This window comes from Podarcis gaigeae, assembly GCF_964106915.1.
Source record: "Podarcis gaigeae genome assembly, chromosome: 15".
Taxonomy (NCBI): Eukaryota; Metazoa; Chordata; class Lepidosauria; order Squamata; family Lacertidae; genus Podarcis; species Podarcis gaigeae.
Window position 1 is genome coordinate 630781 of NC_139692.1, and position 21707 is coordinate 652487.

Here is a 21707-nt window from a genome sequence, read left to right on the forward strand (position 1 = left end):
CGCCCAGAGTGGCTGGGGAAACCCAGCCAGATGGGCGAGGTATTAACAACAACAAAACAACAACAACAATATTACTATTTTTTGACTAATGTAAGTTCTTACATTTTTTAAGTTTTTTCAAAGTTTTCTTTTTAATGGATAGGTGTTTGAGGAAAGATTAATATAAATTTTGATGTTTTGTTATGAAAACCTGCCATAAAGTCTATGATATGTGTGAAACACTGTAAGTTTTGATATATAATTTAGATTTTAAGCAACAAATTGTAAGGCTGATTATCATCTCTCACAATAAAAATTGTTTTTTCATAATTTTTTGCAAATAATTACCATTCTCACACAATTTATGCTTTGTATCGAAGTGCCCCATTGGTGGGGCTGAATGATACAAAACCCATTTTTTACTCAAGTCATTATATTCTCATTATCTTCTACCTTTAATGGTTCTTATGATTGCTATTATAATATTGATTAGTTATGTCATGCATCAAGCCAAAATTTTTATTATTTTACTCATTAAAATATGAGATTGAATTTTTCTGTATCAATCTGCCCCACTTCCCCTAACAAAGGTCCAATTTGGCATAAGCTAAACAGAGTGATGTTATTCTGCTCCCACCAAATGGTACAGAATGCAAGAAACCACGTTCCACACTCTATGCCCACAGTGAGGATGGTGTGATCATGGAAGTTGATTAATCCTTCACCTGCACTAACCTTGACAGAGTAATTCTCTGGCCTGCAGGCACTAGCATCCCTTCCTGTGCCTCCTCTGCTACCTATGAAAGGTCTCAATAAATACCCCCTCAAAATTCCACAATGCACAAGATTCTTCCTTGCTAGTTCCTGTTGGCTCAGCTTGTTCTACACTGAACAGGCAACCTGCAACACACCCAAATTTCACTTAACCCCAGGATTAAGTGTGCGAGGGTGGGGTGCCAGTACACACACCGTGGCAGCCATTTTGTGCCATGCTTCAAACCCCCTGGCAGTCATTTGTGATGGCGCCCACAGCACTTTCTCAACATTCCAAATATGCCCACTGGTCCAAAAGGGATGGTGACCCCTGATCAAATGTCTCAGGTTTGTGTGTGGTGGCATTACAGAGAACACTTTGCGGAGTCTTGCAGTTGTTCTCTAAGTGAACAGAACACAATGGATGTGACTTTACCAAGAGGCTCAGCTTCTATGCAGACGCTTGTATAGCAATTCCACAATTCAGCCATACCAAGAATTTCTTAGAGAAAATCTGTAAATTTAAGAGTCAATCCCATGCTTTGCCTGCAAAATTTCCACGGAAGGCTCCTACCTGAAACACTGGGGAGTCACTGCCATTCAGAGTAAGCAACACTGAGATACTTGACCAAAGGTCTGACTTCTCCAATTGTTTTCTGACAGCGTGCAGAGAACAAAACAGGGCTGGCAAACTAGGGGGAATTGGCTGGTGTTCAGTTGGTTCTAGAAAAACCAATTCTTCCCTATTTTGCAGAATACACAATGCCCCTGGCAGAGGGACACATCCAATTTTGGGAATGTAACACACACACACACACACACACACACACACACACACACACACACATACACACTTGCTGCCAGTGCTCCTCTTTTACCTGTGTTGCGAAGTGGCATCCACAAAGAGCTGGCAGGGGCACTGACTTCCAGTGAGATATCACAGGATCTTGTGTGCTGTGCAAGATCTCGTGAAATTTCAGTGAGATCTCATGAGATCTTGCTGCAAACCAGTACTGTTGCAGGCAGCCACGGCCTCTTAGGCTTCTACTGCTCAAGGTAGGCACCTCACCTTGCCTCACCAGTGGAGCGGGCCTGGCACCAGTGCTGCACACAGAGCCTTTAAATGCCTTAGTTCTGCCAAAGAATTCCTTGAGAGCTTTCCACACAGCGGGGGGGGGGGGGTGGACAGAAAATACTTACCCACAACAAGCCTCTATCAACGGCATTAAGGATGACACCAACTGATTCCTCGCAAGGTAAGTGAAGAGCAAAAGCAACAGGAGAGGGAGAATCAGGCAGAAGAATGCCAGCAGCCAATTTCTTGTGGTGTTATCCACATCTGAAAGAGAGAGAGAATAAACAAAGAAAGAAAATTAGCAACAACAGGAACAATGGTTACCTTCCTGCAGGGTGGGAATTACAAACTTCCTCAACCCCATTGAGGGAGAAAAGGAATGCTGTGAGCTTGTTAAATCAGTCAACAGTTTCAACCTCTGCTCTTTTCAAAATCCAAAGCAGTTTACAAATGCGTATAATGCACACAACAAGATTAGTATCGGTCATTTAAAGTAGCTGAGTCATTTAAAGTAGCTGGGTTCTTATGGACATGTTGGTAATCTCAGTGCCCTTTCTCCCCATTGGGCAGAACATGGAAAGGCAGGGCAAGCTTACTTTTTCCTGAGCACAACTGACTCCAGGGAAGGCCATGGTGGTGCCCTCCAAGTGTACTCGACTACAACTCCCATTAGCTCCAACCACTATGACCTATGGTCAGGGAGGATTATGGTTGTTGTTGTACAACAGCTGCAGTTTACCACGCTGGCTACCTCTGGACTAGACTACTGACTTTGCTTTTCTCCATATAATCAAAATGTAGATTTGCAGTGCCCCATTAGAAAGAGCAGGGAGGAAGGCAAGAGAGAAGACAGCTTGCCCAAGAGCAGTGGCTATGGCTTGGGAGGGAGAATAGAGGGAAAGTGGTGGTTTGAAACCAGGCTTGCTTACAGCAAGAAGGGAGTCGGGAAAGGCTCTATTGTGTTAGCTTTTGGTGTTGGCGTCCGTGTTGCATATCTCTCTGTGCTATTTCTTTTTGTAACCTGTCATGTTGCCTTCAACATGAAGCTCCAGATTCAATGTATCAACAAGCAAACAACATCCATCAGCTCTAAGTGAGCAAGCTAACTGGACAGGTTTGCTCTTAAGGTTCAGCTCGTCTTTAAGGTACAGCAACATCTCCATCATAGCAAGCGGGTGGAAAGGGAGCTGCAAAATAAGCCTAGAAATATGGGTGGCCTGTGTGCCAGGGAGAGTTGAGAAAGGGAAGGAGGAGGGAGGGGAAATGGGGTGCAGGTGAAAATGGGGGTACACAGCAGAGTTGCCAAAAAGGAGAGAGTAGGAGACATGGAGAAGATAAAATTGGGTAAGAAAGGTGATGCGGAATGGTGGCCTTATTATTGGGCAGAAAGTGAAGAGAGTGTTGGCTGCAGGGTGAGCAGGGAGGAAGATGCAGGAGGTGGTTGCTGTTGTTCATTTATGCCACGCCTTTTCCCCTGACAGGGACTCAAGGTGGCTTAGAGATAAAATAAAAACACCTAAAAGCATAGGGGGAAACAATGGAACAATAATAGAATTACTTTAATCTACATTATATTTACAACGGTATTTGTTGCCTCAAAGGATGCTGTGCCAGTCTTTACCTTGTGCATAATACCCACCACAAAAATCCACCACAAAAAGTCCAGTAGCCCATCAATCTAATTGTCTTCTCCAAGAGAAACTTGGATTGCATGGTATGACCCCCCCGAAAATCAACACTAAAAATTGTTACCAACCTTTGTATGGAATTGGGTCTTTAGGAGCAAATGGATCTTTATACTGTATCTGGGACCTTCTTCTATACCTTTGGGGGAGGGGTTGTTTTTTTGTCTGAATTTAATACAACATGCAGTGCAGTGTCTGTGCTCAAACAATAAATGGTAAGTTAAGCGGCAATGTTGCAATATTATGCTAAGTCAAAGCAAAGACCCTAAAAGCACTCCTTCATCAGTCACACATCTGAAAAACGGCGAGTGTGAACAATATGCAGGAACAAAAAAAAAATTCCTTCCAGTAGCACCTTAAAGACCAACTAAGTCAGTTCTTGGTATGAGCTTTCGTGTGCATGCACACTTCTTCAGATATGCAGGAAGTCCTTGTTGTGTGTGCAATTCCTGGCTTGGGATTTTGCTTTGCTTTTTAAAAAAACCCAGTTGCCATTACTTAACAGAACAGCAGTCAAAGAAGTAGCAGCCTATCAATGTTAAGTTACAGAAGAGATATATAAAGAAATCCAGATAAATGTTGTGGAAATATGTGCCATATGAAAGGGCTTTAGTGATGATAATCTGGTGTTTTCCTTTCTTTCCCCTCTTCCCTTTCTCCATTTCCCCTTTCTTTTCTGTCTGGGCTTTGCTGTTTATATTTTACTGTCTCTATGTTATGTGCAAAAATAGTGTCTGTATGCTTAAAAGGCTCAGCTGGGTTGGAAGTCCACAACTTGCCTAAGAAAAACATGCCTAAGGAATAGGACTAGTAAAAATGTTTTAAAAGATATTGTTGGAGAGTAATTTTGTGGACTTGGCATTTCATATCCCAGCTTTTCTCCAAAGAGCTTCAGGTGTGTCCATACTTCTCAATATTATCCTCACAACAACCCTGTGGGGTAGGCTAAGTGACAGCAACTGGCCCAAAGTCACCCAACACGCTTCATGGCTGAGTTGAGATTTGAATACTGGTCTCTTCCAGGTCCTTACTCTTAACTGCTTCAATTGTGAACGTGTTACTGTAGCTGTCTCTTTGTATTTTTCATGCTTCCTCATTTGTTTGTGGGGGTTTGGAAGTTGGCACAAGAGAGTAAAAGCCTTCAAGACAGACTGTGGTGTACACATTTTTTTTTATCACTGACTTTAATTTTTGCTTCTTATTGCCATTCAGCTCCCACCTTACAATTTTCTCCTGCATATACCTGCTAACTGAGAATTCATTTATGCACCTGACAAAGCAGACATGAGCTAAAGGCATAATCAATTTGTTGGACTCTTGAGACACCAAAAAATTCAATGTTTTCCCCACACATTTTTTCAAAATAACATGTACATGAATTGGGAATGGTCATAGCTCAATTACAGAGCACCTGCTTTGCATGCAGAAGGTCTCAGGTTCAGTCCATGGCCTCTCTGAGGATCCCTGGCTGAAATTCTGGTGAGCATTAAGCAATACTGATCTAGGTGGATAAAGCAGCTTCCTCTGTCCCCAATGACATTTGCAGAAAGTTGGCCCAGGACAAACAAAAGCTCTGAAAGTTGTAAGATTCCCCCCACCAATCCAGAGGCCCTAAGTTTCCAATGGCTGGTTATCCAAAACCCAAGCTCCTCTTCCCATAGAAAACAAAACTAGAGAGGCACAGTAAGCCACCACCATACCAGCCAAGGAGGACTTAAGCCTCTTGGAGCAGCTGTCACTTCCCAACCTCCAGGCGTCACCAAAGACAGGAAGGTGTGTGGTTCAGGTACTTGCCATTGTATGGAGGTCCACTGTCCAGACTGCCGCCATATCCTTTGGCATCACAGTAGGGAGGGGCCCACCCCGGGTGACAGTGGCAGTTCTTATTGCTATTGCACACCTGTTTGGATGAAAAACAGCAAGCAAAGAGTGAAAAATAAATACAGTAAATGGACAAAAGTACAAAGAACATAAAGGTAAAGGTAAAGGGACCCCTGACCATTAGGTCCAGTCGTGGCCAACTCTGGGGTTGCGGCGCTCATCTCGCTTTATTGGCCGAGGGAGCCGGCATACAGCTTCCGGGTCATGTGGCCAGCATGACTAAGCCGCTTCTGGCAAACCAGAGCAGCGCATGGAAACGCCGTTTACCTTCCCACCGGAGTGGTACCTATTTATCTACTTGCACTTGGACATGCTTTCGAACTGCTAGGTAGGCAGGAGCAGGGACCGAGGAACGGGAACTCACCCTGTTGTGGGGATTCGAACCTCCGACCTTCTCATCAGCAAGTCCTAGGCTCTGTGGTTTAACCCACAGCGCCACCCGCATCCCACAAAGAACATACATTACTCATATTGAAATACTGCCCCTCAATGAGTACAAACTTTCATCAGTAAAACACCACACATCCACATTCCACACTGCTTCATACATTAAACTATGGGTAGGCAAACTAAGGCCCGGGGGGGCGGATCCGGCCCACAGATGGTCCAGGAATCATGTTTTTACATGAGTAGAATATGTCCTTTTATTTAAAATGCAACTCTGCGTTGTTTGTGGCGCCTGCCTGGTGTTTTTACTTGAGTAGAATGTGTGCTTTTATTTAAAATACATCTCTGGGATATTTGTGGGGCATAGGAATTCTTTCCTTTTTTTTCCTTTTCAAAATATAGTCCAGCCCTGCCCACAAGGTTTGAGGGACAGTGGACTGGCCCCCTGCTGAAAAGGTTTGCTGACCGACCCCTGCATTAAACACTTGTTTCTATCTGAGACTCAGGAAACATCATGATAGGAAATGAGGCTGCCATCTGGGGTAGCAGCGGAACTGACGATTCGCCATGCTAGAGAAGAAACTATTTTTTTAAAAAAAGTTTAGTTTCTTCTCCCATTAGATTCTTAATTTTTTTAGGGGTTTGCATACCCCTGAGTCTCCCCAGGAAAAAGGCACTGAGTAATACCATAATATTATATATCAATGGAAAGATAATTTAATGAAGAATGTAATGCAATGACTTTTATGAATGATTATTTATTAAAACAACAGTCATAAAGAAGAAACCTGAAACACATAGAAAAAATGAGATATACAAAAACCCTCACCATTTCAGTTAATACTTAGTTGAGTAACCTTTAGCTTTAATTACGGCCTTACAATGCTTTCCCATGGAGTGAACCAAGTTTTTTTAGTCCTGCAGCTGTTATAATGTGAAACCAAGATGGAATTATTGCCTCTATTAATTGGGTTTTATTGCTGGGTTGCTTCTGACTAGCAAGTTTCTTTAGTCAGCTCCATAGATTTTCAATTGGATTAAGGTCTGAGCTATGTATTTGGGGGCATTTACATTACCCGAGTGGCGCTGTGGGTTAAACCACAGAGCCTGGGACTTACTGATGAGAAGGTCGGCGGTTTGAATCCCCGCGACGGGGTGAGCCCCCGTTCCTCGGTCCCTGCTCCTGCCTACCTAGCAGTTCGAAAGTACGTCCAAGTGCAAGTAGATAAATAGGTACCGCTCCGGCGGGAAGGTAAACAGCGTTTCCGTGCGCTGCTCTGGTTCGCCAGAAGCGGCTTAGTCATGCTGGCCACATGACCTGGAAGCTGTACGCCGGCTCCCTCGGCCAATAAAGCGAGATGAGTGCCGCAAGCCCAGAGTCGGTCACGACTGGACCTAATGGTCAGGGGTCCCTTTACCTTTACCTTAAAGGAAAAGGTTCCCCTGCCCGTACGGGCCAGTCGTGTCCGACTCTAGGGTTGTACGCCCATCTCACTTAAGAAGCCGGGGGCCAGCGCTGTCCAGAGACACTTCCAGGTCACGTGGCCAGCGTGACGAAGCTGCTCTGGCGAGCCAGCACCAGCGCAGCACACAGAAACGCCGTTTACCTTCCCGCTATACAGCGGTACCTATTTATCTACTTGCACTTAGAGGTGCTTTCAAACTGCTAGGTGGGCAGGAGCTGGGACCGAAGACGGGAGCTCACCCCGCCACGGGGATTCGAACTGCCGACCATGCGATTGGCAAGCCCTAGGCGCTGAGGTTTTACCCACAGCGCCACCCGCGTCCCTACCTTTACCTTACATTCCCATTAATGACGCAAATTCTGCCCACACCTTTTGCTGTCATACAACCCCAGATCATAACACTATCTTGGTGTTTCACAGTAGGTGCAATGCAGTAGGATGTAAATCTTCTCCAATTCTTCACCTCACATATTTCATGCCATTACTACCAAGCAAGGAGATTTTGGTCTCATCACTCCAAATAACACTGTCCCATTCTTCTGCTGTCCAGTTAACATGGGTTTTAGCCCAGTTTAATCGTTTCAACCTTTGTTTGAGAGACAACAATGGCTTTTTCCTTGGAATTCCAGCATTTAGACCATATTCCTGCAGTCTGCGCCAAACGGTGCTTGCACTCAACTTCACATTACATTGCCCCATGTCATCTTGTATAAACCCAGATGATTTTCTTCTGTCATGTAGCCACAGTTTCTCAGTTCTTCTATCGTCACCTGCTGTTGTGAACCTTTCCCTACCTTTACCAGTCTGATTTTGTAATCTCCTTTTACCTCTTCAAAAATTTAGGAATACCACCTTTGGTTAAGTTTCCACCAATTTTTCTTCTAATTTCTTCATAACTGTAGCCTTGTTCACTTAATGTGCCATTTCTGAAGATATATGGATTTGTGATTATTATGCTCATTTACCTTCAGTAGTAAAGCTCTGCTGGATGAATTAGGTAAAGGTAAAGGTACCCCTGCCCGTACGGGCCAGTCTTGACAGACTCTGGGGTTGTGCGCCCATCTCACTTAAGAGGCCAGGGGCCAGCGCTGTCCGGAGACACTTCCGGGTCACGTGGCCAGCGTGACATCGCTGCTCTGGCGAGCCAGAGCCGCACACGGAAACGCCGTTTACCTTCCCGCTGGTAAGCGGTCCCTATTTATCTACTTGCACCCGGAGGTGCTTTCGAACTGCTAGGTTGGCAGGCGCTGGGACCGAGCAGCGGGAGCGCACCCCGCCGCAGGGATTCGAACCGCCGACCTTTCGATCGGCAAGTCCTAGGCGCTGAGGCTTTAACCCACAGCGCCACACCCGTCTATTTTTGGGGAATCCTGCAACGTGTTTCAGTTTTTGCTAACTATATGATGGAGTCTGCTCTGGATCAATATGAGCAGTATCAAATAACAAGCCAAGTCCACCCATCCAACCCCTGACATAATGCAGGTAGATAAGGGCAGAGCATCAAAGGAACAACCAGAAGCTTGAAGGGAGCTCTCAACTGTTCTTTGCTGGAGCTCCTACCTGTCCGTCATTCAATGGAACCAAGTCTCCGTCCAGCACCTTCTGAAAAAAGGGGAAAGGAAGGCCCAAGAGACAAGGTCAGAACAAAACAAACATCAAGTCAGTAACCCCTGGAGAAAGCACTGTCTAGAAATCCGGCGTGGTTTTGTCAGCTTACCCCTCGTCCATTGCACTGATGATCTGCATTGCAGCTGTAACCCAAAACAGAGACATCAACACATTGGTAGTGCTTACATATCTGAAAGAAAGGACACACACAAATTCATTATGATTGGGACTGCAAACCTTAAATTAAAGTAAGTGATGTGTCTGCCCAATCTAAAGTTTCATTTCTAAAGCTTTTCTCGCAGATCAAAATCCCCTCTCTTGCAAATGATCTGTTAGGATTACCAAGGAAAACTCACACAATGGTCCACCTGAGACATCCACTGCACATTTGGTGGGCCGCTCTTAACAATCCGTAGCTCCATTAAGCAATCTACAGACAGAACTGAGAGCAAAGTTATACCCTTCCATTTGACTGATGAGAAAGCAAAAAGCAGTTCTCGCATTTGATCCAGGATCCTTCCGAATGAGAAGACGCTGTAGCAGGTACCTCTGCCTTGGAGCGTGAAAGGAGGGTGCACTCGGGACTTCCAGTTAAGGCAGCATGGGGACGCCACGGCAGCGAGCAGCTCCTGAAGCTAGCCAGAACTTACATAGCTACCTTACTGGCTCCTGGGCTGCACCGATACTGGAGAGGAACAGGGGGCGCCCGGAATAACTGCAGCCCCCCCCCCCCCGTGACCTGGCCACCCAAGGTCAGGAGGATCTCGGAGCCAGCACGGAAGCAGGAAGCAGGAGGGGAAGGAGAGAAAGGAGCCCGGACCCCACCGCTTCTGCCTCCACCACCGCCAGATGGGGCATCTGGTGCACCTACTGAGGGAGCCACAGCCTCCCTCCCCGCCAACAACCCAGCGGAGCTCCGAGGCTGGGAGCCAAAGCAACAAAGGGAAAGGGGGGGCAGAAAAGAGGAGGAAGGGAGAGAGGAGCCCCGACCTTGCCGTCACCATCGAAGAAAGAAGAGGAGAGCCTGTTTGTCGGTCTGTTTTTGAAGGGGGAGCCCTTTCTCCCCCCACCCCTCCTTTAAAACAAAACTTTTCCCCACACCACTGCTACAGTTACCTCTCCCTCCTCCTCCTCCTCCTCCTCCTCCTCCTCCTCTTCTTCTTCTTCTTCTTCTTCTCATTTCTCCTCTTCCTTCTCTCTTTTTCTCCCTCTCCCTCTCTCCATCCCCCCTTTCCTCCTCTCATACACACATACCACTGTATTATACTTTTCCCTCTCATACTATAGCTAAAACTATCACTGCAATCTATTACCGCTGTTATTACTCTACTTTCTCTCCTTCTCTCTCTTTCTTTCTCCCTTTCTGTCTCCCCCTCCCTTTTATTTTACTCTAATTCCCCCTTCCCCTTTCCCCCCTTTTCTTTTTCTTTGTTTCCTTTCTCTTTTCTCTTCTTCTTCCTCTTTTCCCTCCACCTTTTGCCTATATTCTGTTTTGTCTGGTCTTGTTCCTGAACACATTCCTAACCCCACCTTCCACCTTAATTGGACCCTAGAACCCCTTTTGCGTATATGAGTGCGCAGGCATGTACACAAGGGTGCAACCACAAATAACCCCCCCCCCAAACACACATTTCCCCTGGCCCCACCTCTCTGGTCTCTTGCATGTCTGCCTGCTAACCCCCTCCCCCTTATGTGAACTGTCTGTTGGTCTACCTGCCTGTCAGCTTACCACCCCCCCACCCCCCCGCTCTGGCAGCACCGCTGAGGCGACCACAGCCTAGACTCAACACAAATGGCCACCTAATCCGAACGCTCTGTAAAACACCAGTCAACAACGCCTGTTCAGCTCAGCAACCCAACAACATCCAGGAACCATCACCACCACAACTCCTAACCACAACACACCCTACTCCAAGAGGATGCCAAGCAGACCTCAAACCAAAACCATTAGGGAGATTGAGATGACACCAACCAGGGAGATGGCAAATAGCGCTGAGACCACAACACCCCTTCAAGATGACGACCACCCAACAACTAAACGAGATCTGAGGGAAATGGAAGCAAGATTAGCAGAAACACTGAAGGCCACAGTGGCTCCCCTGCAGATATTAATCAACGATCTAACCTCCAAAATGAAAGCTCTAGAGAACAAGAACCAAATGAAAGAAAGAATAATAGAGCAATACCGGGAGGAGAGCACACGCATCAATAAGAAATTGGATGAACCGGTAAATCACCTGGAAATAGAAAACACAGAAATGAGAATCAAACAAACAGACATCGAAGATTGCAATAGACGTTGCAACATCCACTTCTGCAACTTTCCTGAAAAAGTAGAGGAGAAAAGTCCAGCAGACCTAATTGTACGCTGGCTAAAAGATACAATCCCAAACATGACACTTGAGGTAGATGACCTGGAGAGGACTCACAGAGCCCTAAAACCTATGCCGAAACCAGAAAAAGATGGAGACAATTGGAAATTGCAGAGTTTGGAGAAAATGAAGGAAAATGCGAGACTGGTTACACTATGCTCAGATTAAAGAAGTCTTTAAAAATGACAAAAAGTTAGGGTTCCAGGTGGAGAAATCGAAGTTGGAAACAGAATTGTTAGAACCTAAGACTAAGGTACTTTCAAGAATGTATAACTTGCTGTTAAAATGGAACACACAAGATGAAAGGGTTAAATCGGCTATGATAAAGTGGGCACAGGACATTGGGCACAACATTATGTTTGAGGACTGGGAAAGGTTGTGGACCACTGGGTTGAACTTCACTGCATGTAATGCTTTGAAGGAAAATGTAATGAAAATGATATATAGATGGTACATGACCCCAGTTAAACTTGCCAAGATATACCATTTGTCTGATAATAAATGTTGGAAATGTAAAGAAAATGAAGGAACATTCTTTCACCTCTGGTGGACTTGCCCTAGGGTGAAGGCCTTCTGGGAAATGATATATAATGAGTTGAAAAAGGTATTTAAGTATACCTTCACCAAGAAACCAGAGGCCTTCCTTCTGGGTATTGTCGGTCAGAAGGTGTTAAAGAAGGACCGAACATTTTTTATGTATGCAACAACGGCAGCAAGGATATTCATCGCTAAGAATTGGAAAACTCAAGATCTACCCACACTGGAAGAGTGGCAGATGCAACTGATGGACTACATGGAACTGGCCGAGATGACTGGCAGAATCCGAGATCTGGGAGAGGAGAGGGTTGAAGAAGACTGGAAGAAATTTAAGATTTATTTAAAAAAACATTGTAATTTGGTTGAATGTTAAGAAAGGATGCTAGATCATAAATAATTGCGCACCACTAAATTAGATGGAATTAAGATGACAAGCAAGTTGAGGAAAAATTAAAAACCTATTGGAGAATTAACAGACTATAGTTAAATGAATGTGACACAAGATTGTAAACAAGATGATAAATTGCGGGCAAGAATTGACAATGATGCAAGTGGGAGCGAGAGATGTGAGGGAGTCCAAAGAAGTTAAGAAAGTATGTTATGATATATGTTATACTGTTTTTTATCTTTGCATTTATGTTTAAAAATCTTAATAAAATATTTATTAAAAAATAAATAAAACCTATGCCGAAACCCAGCGCCCCACCCCCCAATAAACATCTTGTGTGCTTCACACGCTACAAAAAGAAGGAAGAAGTATGGAACAACCTCAGAAACTCAACCAATCTTCCATATGGAGACGCCCCCATATTGGACTTACAGGATTTATCTCAGGACACCCTTAATCGGAGAAAAAGCCTAATGCCTGTGCACCCAGTGTCTCCAACAAGCAGGGATCAAGTACCGATGGGGCTTCCCTTTTCGACTCATCATAACAACCAACACAACACAACAAAGAGCTACCAACATACCTGAAGCCTTGCAACTACTGAAGAACCTCAAACTCGACCTTCCACTGGAATGGCAACCGACCAACCCACTAAGTGACAGCCACAACCATGACGAAACAACAGCAAACAATTGGATGACAGTAAAGAAGAAAAAGAAACAACAGACAATGCAAACCAATACAGTCAAGCACCATGCACACAATCATCCCGCCGGCCATATGACACAAGAAACCAGACCAAGATTAACCAAACCAACTCATCGCAGATGGACAACCCTACTACAACAACAACCCCAGCTGAATGAAGCAACCGGAAAAAAACACAAACTGAAGTACTAGTGATTCTCCCCCCCTTCCCCCCTCTTTTCCCCGCTGAACATAGATATAGTTAACACCATCAACATCCCCCCCAGCCCTGCACCTGCACAGAAATCCCCACCCCAACACCAGTCCAGACCTCAAACCACATTCCCCATCACCTAACAACCCATAACCCACACCTTCAGCATCCCCCTACTCCATACTAAGGAAAAATAACTCCTCCAACCTTAATAACACAACCCACAAACAGGCTAAAATCTGATGCCCAACCAGCACAATGGTGGCGCCAGAGCATACCAACACCCACATCCTCGCCCCAACACACCAACGATGTTGCTAATAACATTGGCAACATTGCTTACGAACCTTATACCCGACATTGGCATCACAAAGATGCTTCACCCCATCTCACTGATCATCCCCTATCGCAAACAACAGGGGTGATGGCCTGTCCCTATACATGGTCCTCCACACCAGCTGAGACCTAGGACCAACCGGCTAAATGCCAAATGGCCCAAAATACCCCAAAACAAACATATACCGTATATGACTACATATATGAAACTCTCTACAACCTACCCCCTACTCTTTAACCCAAATCTAACTCTAATCTCACTAGTCCCCCAACCACCACACTGTAGGTCAGTGCAATCCCATTGGTTCATTAAACAACACAGGGGTTGGGAAACCCCATCAAAAGAAAATGCATCACCTCATACATAAACACCATAAAACCGCACATCACCTTCCTACAAGAAATACACAACCCACCCAAAGGGTTCAAACTCCTGAGTGACCCCCACTTCAGTCAACAGTGGGTTGCACGAGGCTCAGGGAAAGCCCATGGCGTAGCTATAATACTCAGTAGAGACCTGAACTTCACTGCCACAACAGTCCTAAAAGACAAAAAAGGCATTCATTTTCGCTAAAGGAACACTAAACTGACAATCAGCTCCATATATGCCCCAAACTCAAAACAACTAGAATTCTTTCAGAAGACACTAAACAAGTTCCTCTCCTTTTCTGAAGGGGAAGCAATCCTAGGATGTGACCTCAACCTAAATATGAAAGGCATATCCCTGAAAAACATTCACCCTACAACCCCATGGTCAACCTTCCTTGAAAGAAACCCCCAACAACTAGGGACTCTTATAAGTTACTAAAATGTTAAAAAACAGGTGTCTCTGTGACATTTGGGGTGAGCAAAACCCGGGAGACACCAGCCATACATTCCAATTCGGACGCCATGGTACAACGTCCAGACTGGACAGCATTCTGCTCACATAGGGTCTGATCTCCTTAGCGAAATCAAGAAACATAGGCAACATTAAAATCACAAACCACCCCATCATGGTCCTTCAGCCCCATCCTAACTACAAACAAACAAATTAGAGAGAGTCTCACAAAAACTCTATAAAACTACTTCAAGGAAAATGATGTAGACAATATAAAACAACCCCCCTCAAAAATTAACAAAAATAGAACAAGACATCACGGCCCTCTCACCACGCTACAAACAAACAGGATCTAAAAATCAATCAAACCTTTATTGCATTAGCATACAGCCATAGCAAGATAAGACAAAAATGCTAGAGACAAGCAACCAAACAAAGTTCAAAGCGATATTACTGGCGTTATGACATTTAAATTACCCTAAGACAATAATGTAAAGATTTAGTTGCCAGCGCCGGGAATCTAAAATGCGGATGTATATAAAGCATATAATGGCCCCAAAAAAGGCTCGGCACATTAGGTTAAAAGGTAATAAAAAGAATTCAAACAGGTCCAGGTCTAGGACACACTACCCAGTCAGACTAGCCCTGAGTTTCAAAGCCTGCACTATAAAGACTGCCACCCCACGTGAAATTTGGGGATTTGCGTCCACAAGAAGCGATTTCAAACAGTCTTCCTTAGATGTGATGGTGGACGGGATCAAGAGGAGGAGCTTAGTTCTTATTAGCTCACAAATAGGGCAGTAGAAAAAGAAATGTATGAAGTCCTCTACTTCATTCATTGAGCATGGACATAGACGCTGAGTAATAGGGGTCTTAGAGTAGATCCCCTGCAAGAAGGCCGTGGGTATAGAATGGAAACGGGCCATGGAAAACGCTCTTCTCAAATTGGGCTCCATCAGGTCTATCAAGTAGTTGGCAAGTGATCTTACCACTTTCACTTTAGGGAGCCACATGGAGAGGCGAGCTGTGGTGGACTGTGCCCGGTCCATGGCCTCATCTCTTGTAAGAATCCAGGCCCGGATTTTATGTTGGTCCCAAGATGACAGCGTGTCAAGATCTGGGAGGGAGTAGTGTGCAGTAATAGTCTCCATGGCCTTGGACGATTTGTTGCTATGAGAACAAGTTAAAAGGGCTTGCCTGGCTAGTAGGGAACCTGGGGCTTTGATTAATTTACAATAAAAACTAATAATTCTAATGTGGGCTCTCGCAACAATGGAGGGGAGGCCCAGTTCTGTTCTTAACTGTGCAGCAACCGAGCCCTTGGGGAGACCCAGCAACTTTCGTGCAAAAGAGTTTTGTAGAATCTCGAGCCGTTGTAGTGTTTTTAAATTCCACCCCCAGATTTCAACCCCATACAGTAACATCGGGAGGACTTTGCTGATAAATGCTTTTCTGATTGGTGGAACCAACTGGCCGCCTTTTGCATAGAAGAATTTCTCCAAGGCTTTGATGGTTCTACGGGCAGCCAGGATGGTCATATTTAGGGAGCTGACCAGCTGAGCCCATGCTGAAAAGTGATACCCAAATATTTGGATGCTGAGCAATATTCAATAGAGTGGCCCTCAAAATTCCAGAGTGACTTCCGAGTTTTCGTGCCAAAAGTAAGAATTTTGGTTTTGGCGAAATTGATTTTGAGGGAGTTGGTATCACAATATGTCATGAGCCCTCTGAGCATGTTGTTTAAGCCCTGCTTGGTTAAAGTCAGTATCACCATGTCGTCCGCATAGAGTAATATGGGGATCTTGAGCTGTTGTAAAGAGGGGACAGATTGGTTTAGTGCCTTCATGGTTGTAACGATGTCATTGATGTAGAAATTAAATAGAAAAGGGGCCAAGAGGCAGCCCTGTTTGACCCCTTTATTCAGAGGGAAAGAATCAGAGAGAGCTCCCAGAGGGCCAAATTTTACTCTGGCCGATATGTCATTATGAATTTCCATAAGAAGGTGGAGGAGTCTCTTATCTATGTTGGTGTAACTAAGCTTCTGCCATAGCCTATCTCTAGCGATGGAGTCAAAAGTGGAGGTCAGGTCCACAAAAGCCGTGTGTAGTTTGCAGTTGAACCTGTTTAGGTATTTATCAATCAGGGTAAATAGAACAAGACATTGGCCAGATGTACTATGACCTTTACGGAAGCCAGCCTGTTCCGGGTGGAACAACTTCTTCAATTTATAGAACAATTTATAGAACAAAAAAGGAGAGTCCTAGACTCCCTAGAAATCAACAAAACAATGATCAGTATTCTATATTCTAAACAATGTTTCTATGAATATGGAGGGGGAAACTCCAAACTATTAGCAAATAGATGTAGGAAAAAAGAACTCAAAACAAGAATAGAATCATAGAGTTGGAAGAGACCACAAGGGCCATCGAGTCCAATCCCCTGCCAAGCAGGAAACACCATCAGAGCACTCCTGACATATGGTTGTCAAGCCTCTGCTGCATCACCAAAAAAGATGACAACATAACATTCTCCCCCAAAGAAATAACCTCAGAATTTTACTCCAACCTATACACTTCCTATAGCCCACCTGAGAAGAAAATCAGAAAATTCCTAGCAGGACTGACCATGCCCACCTTAATTGACGAGGAACAGGAATTCATGGACAGCTCTATCACCCCAGAGGAAATAGATATGGTCCTCAAAAACCTGAAACCACACAAAGCCCCAAGCCTAGACTGCTTCACAGCAGAAGTCTATAGGAAATTCAAAGAACCCTTGAGGGCCTACATGACCCGCCTGTTCAATGACATCATGAAAGGGGGGCCCATCCCCAAAACCTGGACCCACTCCAAAATAGTCTCCATCCCAAAACCACTGAACGACAGTCTCAAAGTAGAATCATACCGCCCAATCTCATTAATAAACCAAGACTACAAGATATTCACATCAATCTTGGCCAACCGCCTAAAGATCTTCTTATGCAAGTTAATAGCCCCAGATCAGACCGGCTTTGGTCGCAATATTACAGACCCCATCAGGAAAGTACTGAACCTAATCAAACATAGCAAGGCACTGTCAATTATGTCCCTAGACATCCTCAAAGCCTTTGATTGCTTAGAATGGAAATACCTATTAGCAGTACTAACTAGAATGAAATTTGGCCTCAACTTCCTACAAATCCTCAAACAAATATACTCCCAAGCCTCAGCAAAATGCAGAACTAACAATATGGGCTCTAACCCTATAGCAATCCAAAGAGGCACAAAACAAGGATGCCCACTGTCTCCCTTCTTATTTATCCTGGCTCTGGAACCCTTAGCAATCCACATCCGAGCAGCCACAGACATCAAGGGAGTGGAAATAAAAGGCAGAACCTATAAATTAGGGCTCTTTGCACATGACCTAATGGTCACAACAGCAGACCCCATAAGCACAGCAACCTCCCTAACCAGAGAACTCAACACATTTGCAATGGTGTCGGACCTACAGGTAAATTTTGCAAAGTCAGAAGCTATGTGCTTCAACACCCCCCCTCACACCCAAAAAGAATTCACTAATGTCACCAAGATAAAACTTTGCCGCACCAAGTTCAGATACCTAGGAGTACAAATAACCAGAAACCTCAATAAGTTATTACCTCCACAACTACAAGCCCCTGTGGCGACAAATAAACAAAGACCTAAAAAGATGGAACATGCATTCCACCCTCTCAGACAAAATAATCATGATCAAAATGATCACCCTCCCAAAACTAACCTACCTATTCCAAACCCTCCCAATCTGGATTCCCCAAACCCAACTCTGCAGATGGCAGAGAAAACTACACTCCTTTATCTTCTCACACAAAAAACCAAGAATAAGCCCCAAATACCTGCACCTCGCCACCTCAGAAGGAGGATGGGGAATCCCCAACATAGAAGCATATTACATTGCCAGCCAAATACGCCATATAATCCCATATATACTAAAAAATGAGACAAAACAATGGATACACCTAGAGAGGGACACAATTGAAAATACCTGCACCACAGCATACCCACCCCTCCCAAACAAACTAAGGAAAATTCCCACAACACTTGTGGGATTCAGCCAACCCCAACCTCTCTCACCACAAAAGGAACACAAGTGAACAGCAGAGAACCCGCACAAGCAACGCTGACACAAAACCCCACATATATTAAGTAAAATAGAAACATCACCACCCGACCCCACCCCCACCCATCTCCCCCCCACCTCTTTCCCTCTATTCTTCCTAATGTCTCAACAAATGAAACCAATTTGTAAAAAAAAAAGGAAAGTGTTATGTGGGAAAAAATATGAGAGAGAGACATTGCACATACGTTTGTAAATCAAGAAAATCTTTAATAAAAATACATTAAAAAAACCAACAAAAAACAATTGTCCACCTGAGAACTTTCCTGCATTACCTTTCCAGGGGCACATTTGGTGCCTTCGTTCACCATCCCTGGATCTGGTACATCTGATCCCAGCTGGAAGTCCACACCCCAACAGGTGTTACCTTGGATGGGAGACTTGATAATGGCAGGTTCAATTCCAAAGACAGGAAGGGTTTGCACATTCTCACATTGTAGTTTCCCACACATGGCGTTCCTGTGGCAATATGGCACGGCAACTTAAATCACTGATAGTTAATTTCTGAAAGTATGCACAGATCATTATCGACTTAGGTTTTTTGAGGCTTAGTAGGATTAAAGGAAAATATACACTCCTGGATGCTAATCGTGGGCTAATCATAAGGAAAACATCTGCTTATGCAAAACGTAGTAATGACATAGTGGGTTTGGCAAAACATCATGCTCCTCCAATGAAAGGATGGGGGAGAAATGCATTGCCCAAATCCAGGGGAAGCCAACATGGCGCCCTCAAGACATGTGCACTACAGTTCCCATCGGTCCCATTCAACATGGGCAATGGTCAGCAGTGCTGGGAGTTGTCGTCCAAGGGCACCAGGATAGTGATCCCTGCCCTTATCTGTCAAATGCAATATGTATGAATGTGACAGGGGCAGTTGGAGCCCGTCCACCTAGGAAAGTGAGCTCATCTAGGAGAAGAAACACTCTGATCCTAAGCCTCTGCCTCTGCTTGTGGGACAGGCTCAGGAGTAAACCTTGGATGGTGCCTTGTACGCCTCCTTCAGGCAACTGCTGCAGCCCAGCTGGTGCCAAATACCTGGATCTGCTTTCCTTTGGACTACATTAGCAAGGCCGAGAAAGGGGGTCTTGTCATCTGGGCACGTACCAGCTATCAGGCAGGCAGGCTGAGCAGCCGAAACAAAGGCCCACTGCACCTCTTTGGGGCTTCCCGTGCCCACACTGAAGTCCTCTTCAGTCTCCAGGGAGGGTTTCCTCGTGAGCCACAAGAACTCTCCAGCCCTCTCCTGCCATTTCCAGGTTTCATTCAAGTTATTTATTTATTTTCTGGCATGACGCGTAGACACGGTTTGTGCAGGGGGGGGGGGGAGCTGTGCAGAGCAGGCTTCTCTTGACAAGCTGCTTATTGAGCAATCTTTTTGATTTGCCTGCATAAAAGAACCTTTTTTGGAAGTCAGATTATGTCCAGGCTTTGTTGAGCATTTGTTCTTATTTTGTTTGTGGGCAGTTACAGGACAATGAACATTCATCATGATTTCATCCTGATTTGATTGTGCAGTGGTTATATGTTAATCATTCATTTGTTTCACTTTTCATGCTTTCCCTGTCACTTTCCTAAACACAAAAAAGTCTGTGTTGTTGCTTTCTAAAGTAGATTCATAACAACAGAGCACTTTAAGCTATTATAATTGTGCAAACCTACATGTGACTGAATCCACCCCCCTAAGGCACCGACAGTCTGGAGGTGACCAGAGTTTCCTTGCCGCACCCACTTACCAGCTCGAGCACTTCTTATAGTCATGCCCATGGTAGCCGCAATTTCCAAACCTGTCACCTTTGGAATTCACTTCGGAAAAGCAGATTTGGGGAGCAGCCTTTGCTTCTGCAAAACAGATTTGGGAAATCAGGCTTGCCCAGCTCCTTTAGCCTTCTGGCAGGACCAGCAGCATAAAGTAACAGAAGACCCATTTTCTGCATCATGAAGACATAATAATAATAATAATAATAATAATAATAATAATAATAATAAAAAACAACTAATGTGTGCTCCAGGTTGCGGTGGGGAGGGCATCTTGGGCAAGACAGCTTCCATTGGCCCCCTCCCTCACCGTGTCTGCCACCTCATTGCCCTTATCACCTCCAGTTGTTCCTCCTCCTCCTGCTTGCTTACTGCAGAGAGCCAGTGAGCAAGCCAGCAGCAACTGCCTCTCGCTGCTGTTGCTCCTCCTCCTCCCCACCACCACTGTCTGAGCCAGAGCAAGAAGGTGAACAGGCAAGCAGGTGAAGAGAAGCAGCAGATGCCCAAATGCGCTGTCCCTTGATCCCAGCCTTGCAGAAAAGCAACAGAAATTGTCATCCAGAGGCAGTTCCCAATCCCTTAGGATAATGTCTGCTAGCTGTTCCTTGTGGAGAAGCAAACATAACGCAGATCCTCATGCTCCTTACTTGGTCCAAAGATGCCCTGGCACTGGGCATTGTAATACTGGCAGAGCCCGTTGTAGCAGTAAGCCTCGTCTTTGTGGCAAGGGTGCCCGTTCTCAATGGTGACGTCTGGAGGGCAGAACTGTGAAGTTCCATTGCAGAACTCAGGGAGGTCGCACTCACTGGTCCGCTCACGGCACTCTGTGCCTTTGGACAGGAACTACGAAAGGGAGGCAGGAAATGTACCAGCGTCAACCTGCTAATACCCACTGTGGGCAATATACCAAAACTATCAACAAAGTAGATTAAACCTCCCACTTCACCCCATAATAATCTAGCATTTATGCAGCACAGGTCACCTGTCCAAAATATTGTGTTCCTCCTCTGTAATCTTTACATCATTCTCCACGGTAGGCTGGCATTATTATTCCCATATGGCAGGTGGAAGCTACCTAAATGATCTCCTCCTCCTAATTTGTTTAAAGAGTTTCTTCTTGTTCTTGGTCTTAATGTTTTTAGCAATGTGCTCCTCAAATTCTTTTTAAGCATTTATGGGACCCTCCTTCCCCCACAATCACTTTAGAAGCTATCCTACCACCTTTAAGGATCTAAGCAGCAATAGTCCCAGTTCAAGTGCAGCCTGTCCCTTTTGTACAGGCCTGGATTGACCAGAATGTTCCCCAGTGTCTAACAAATCCAAAGCTCTCCTCCCAACCCCACTGCCTCATCCACATGCCTCTCTAGCTGACCCTGCAAGGGGAACTGGTAGCATTTCAGAGAAAGCTACCCTGGAGGTCCTGGCTTTCAGCACCGTACGTAACAAACTACATTTGGCTTCCAGGAGCTCACATCTACATTCCCCCATGTCATTGGTGCCAACAAGCATCACAACCACTGACTCCTCCCCAGCACTATCTTCCAGGCTCCCTAGGCCATGTGCCATATGTGCAGCCTTCATGCCAGCCAGGCAGTTCACCCTGGCGTAT

At 45.0% G+C, this 21707-nt stretch overlaps 1 protein-coding gene and 1 long non-coding RNA gene across 5 annotated transcripts in view; both read right to left on the bottom strand.

Annotated features, from left to right (window-relative positions):
- Positions 1–21707, bottom strand: part of ADAM9 (ADAM metallopeptidase domain 9) — a 76474-nt gene that overhangs the window by 11466 nt on the left and 43301 nt on the right. For 3 of the 4 annotated variants that reach the window (XR_014558123.1, XM_083713499.1, XM_083713501.1), the window contains 6 exons: positions 20746–20941; positions 20077–20182; positions 18616–18799; positions 8944–9024; positions 5287–5392; positions 1933–2071 (listed from right to left, as the gene is read on the bottom strand). Coding sequence is in view for 3 of the 4 variants with exons in the window: in XM_083713499.1 (XP_083569625.1) it covers positions 1933–2071; positions 5287–5392; positions 8944–9024; positions 18616–18799; positions 20077–20182; positions 20746–20941 (812 nt within the window). In the remaining variant the exon portion in view is untranslated. The remainder of the gene's footprint in view (positions 1–1932; positions 2072–5286; positions 5393–8943; positions 9025–18615; positions 18800–20076; positions 20183–20745; positions 20942–21707) is intronic. The other variant, XM_083713500.1, reaches the window with a different exon arrangement.
- Positions 10195–14541, bottom strand: LOC310832276. The gene is made up of 2 exons (XR_014558234.1): positions 12426–14541; positions 10195–11276 (listed from the first exon to the last, which is right to left on the bottom strand). It is a non-coding gene; the product is annotated as an uncharacterized lncRNA (long non-coding RNA).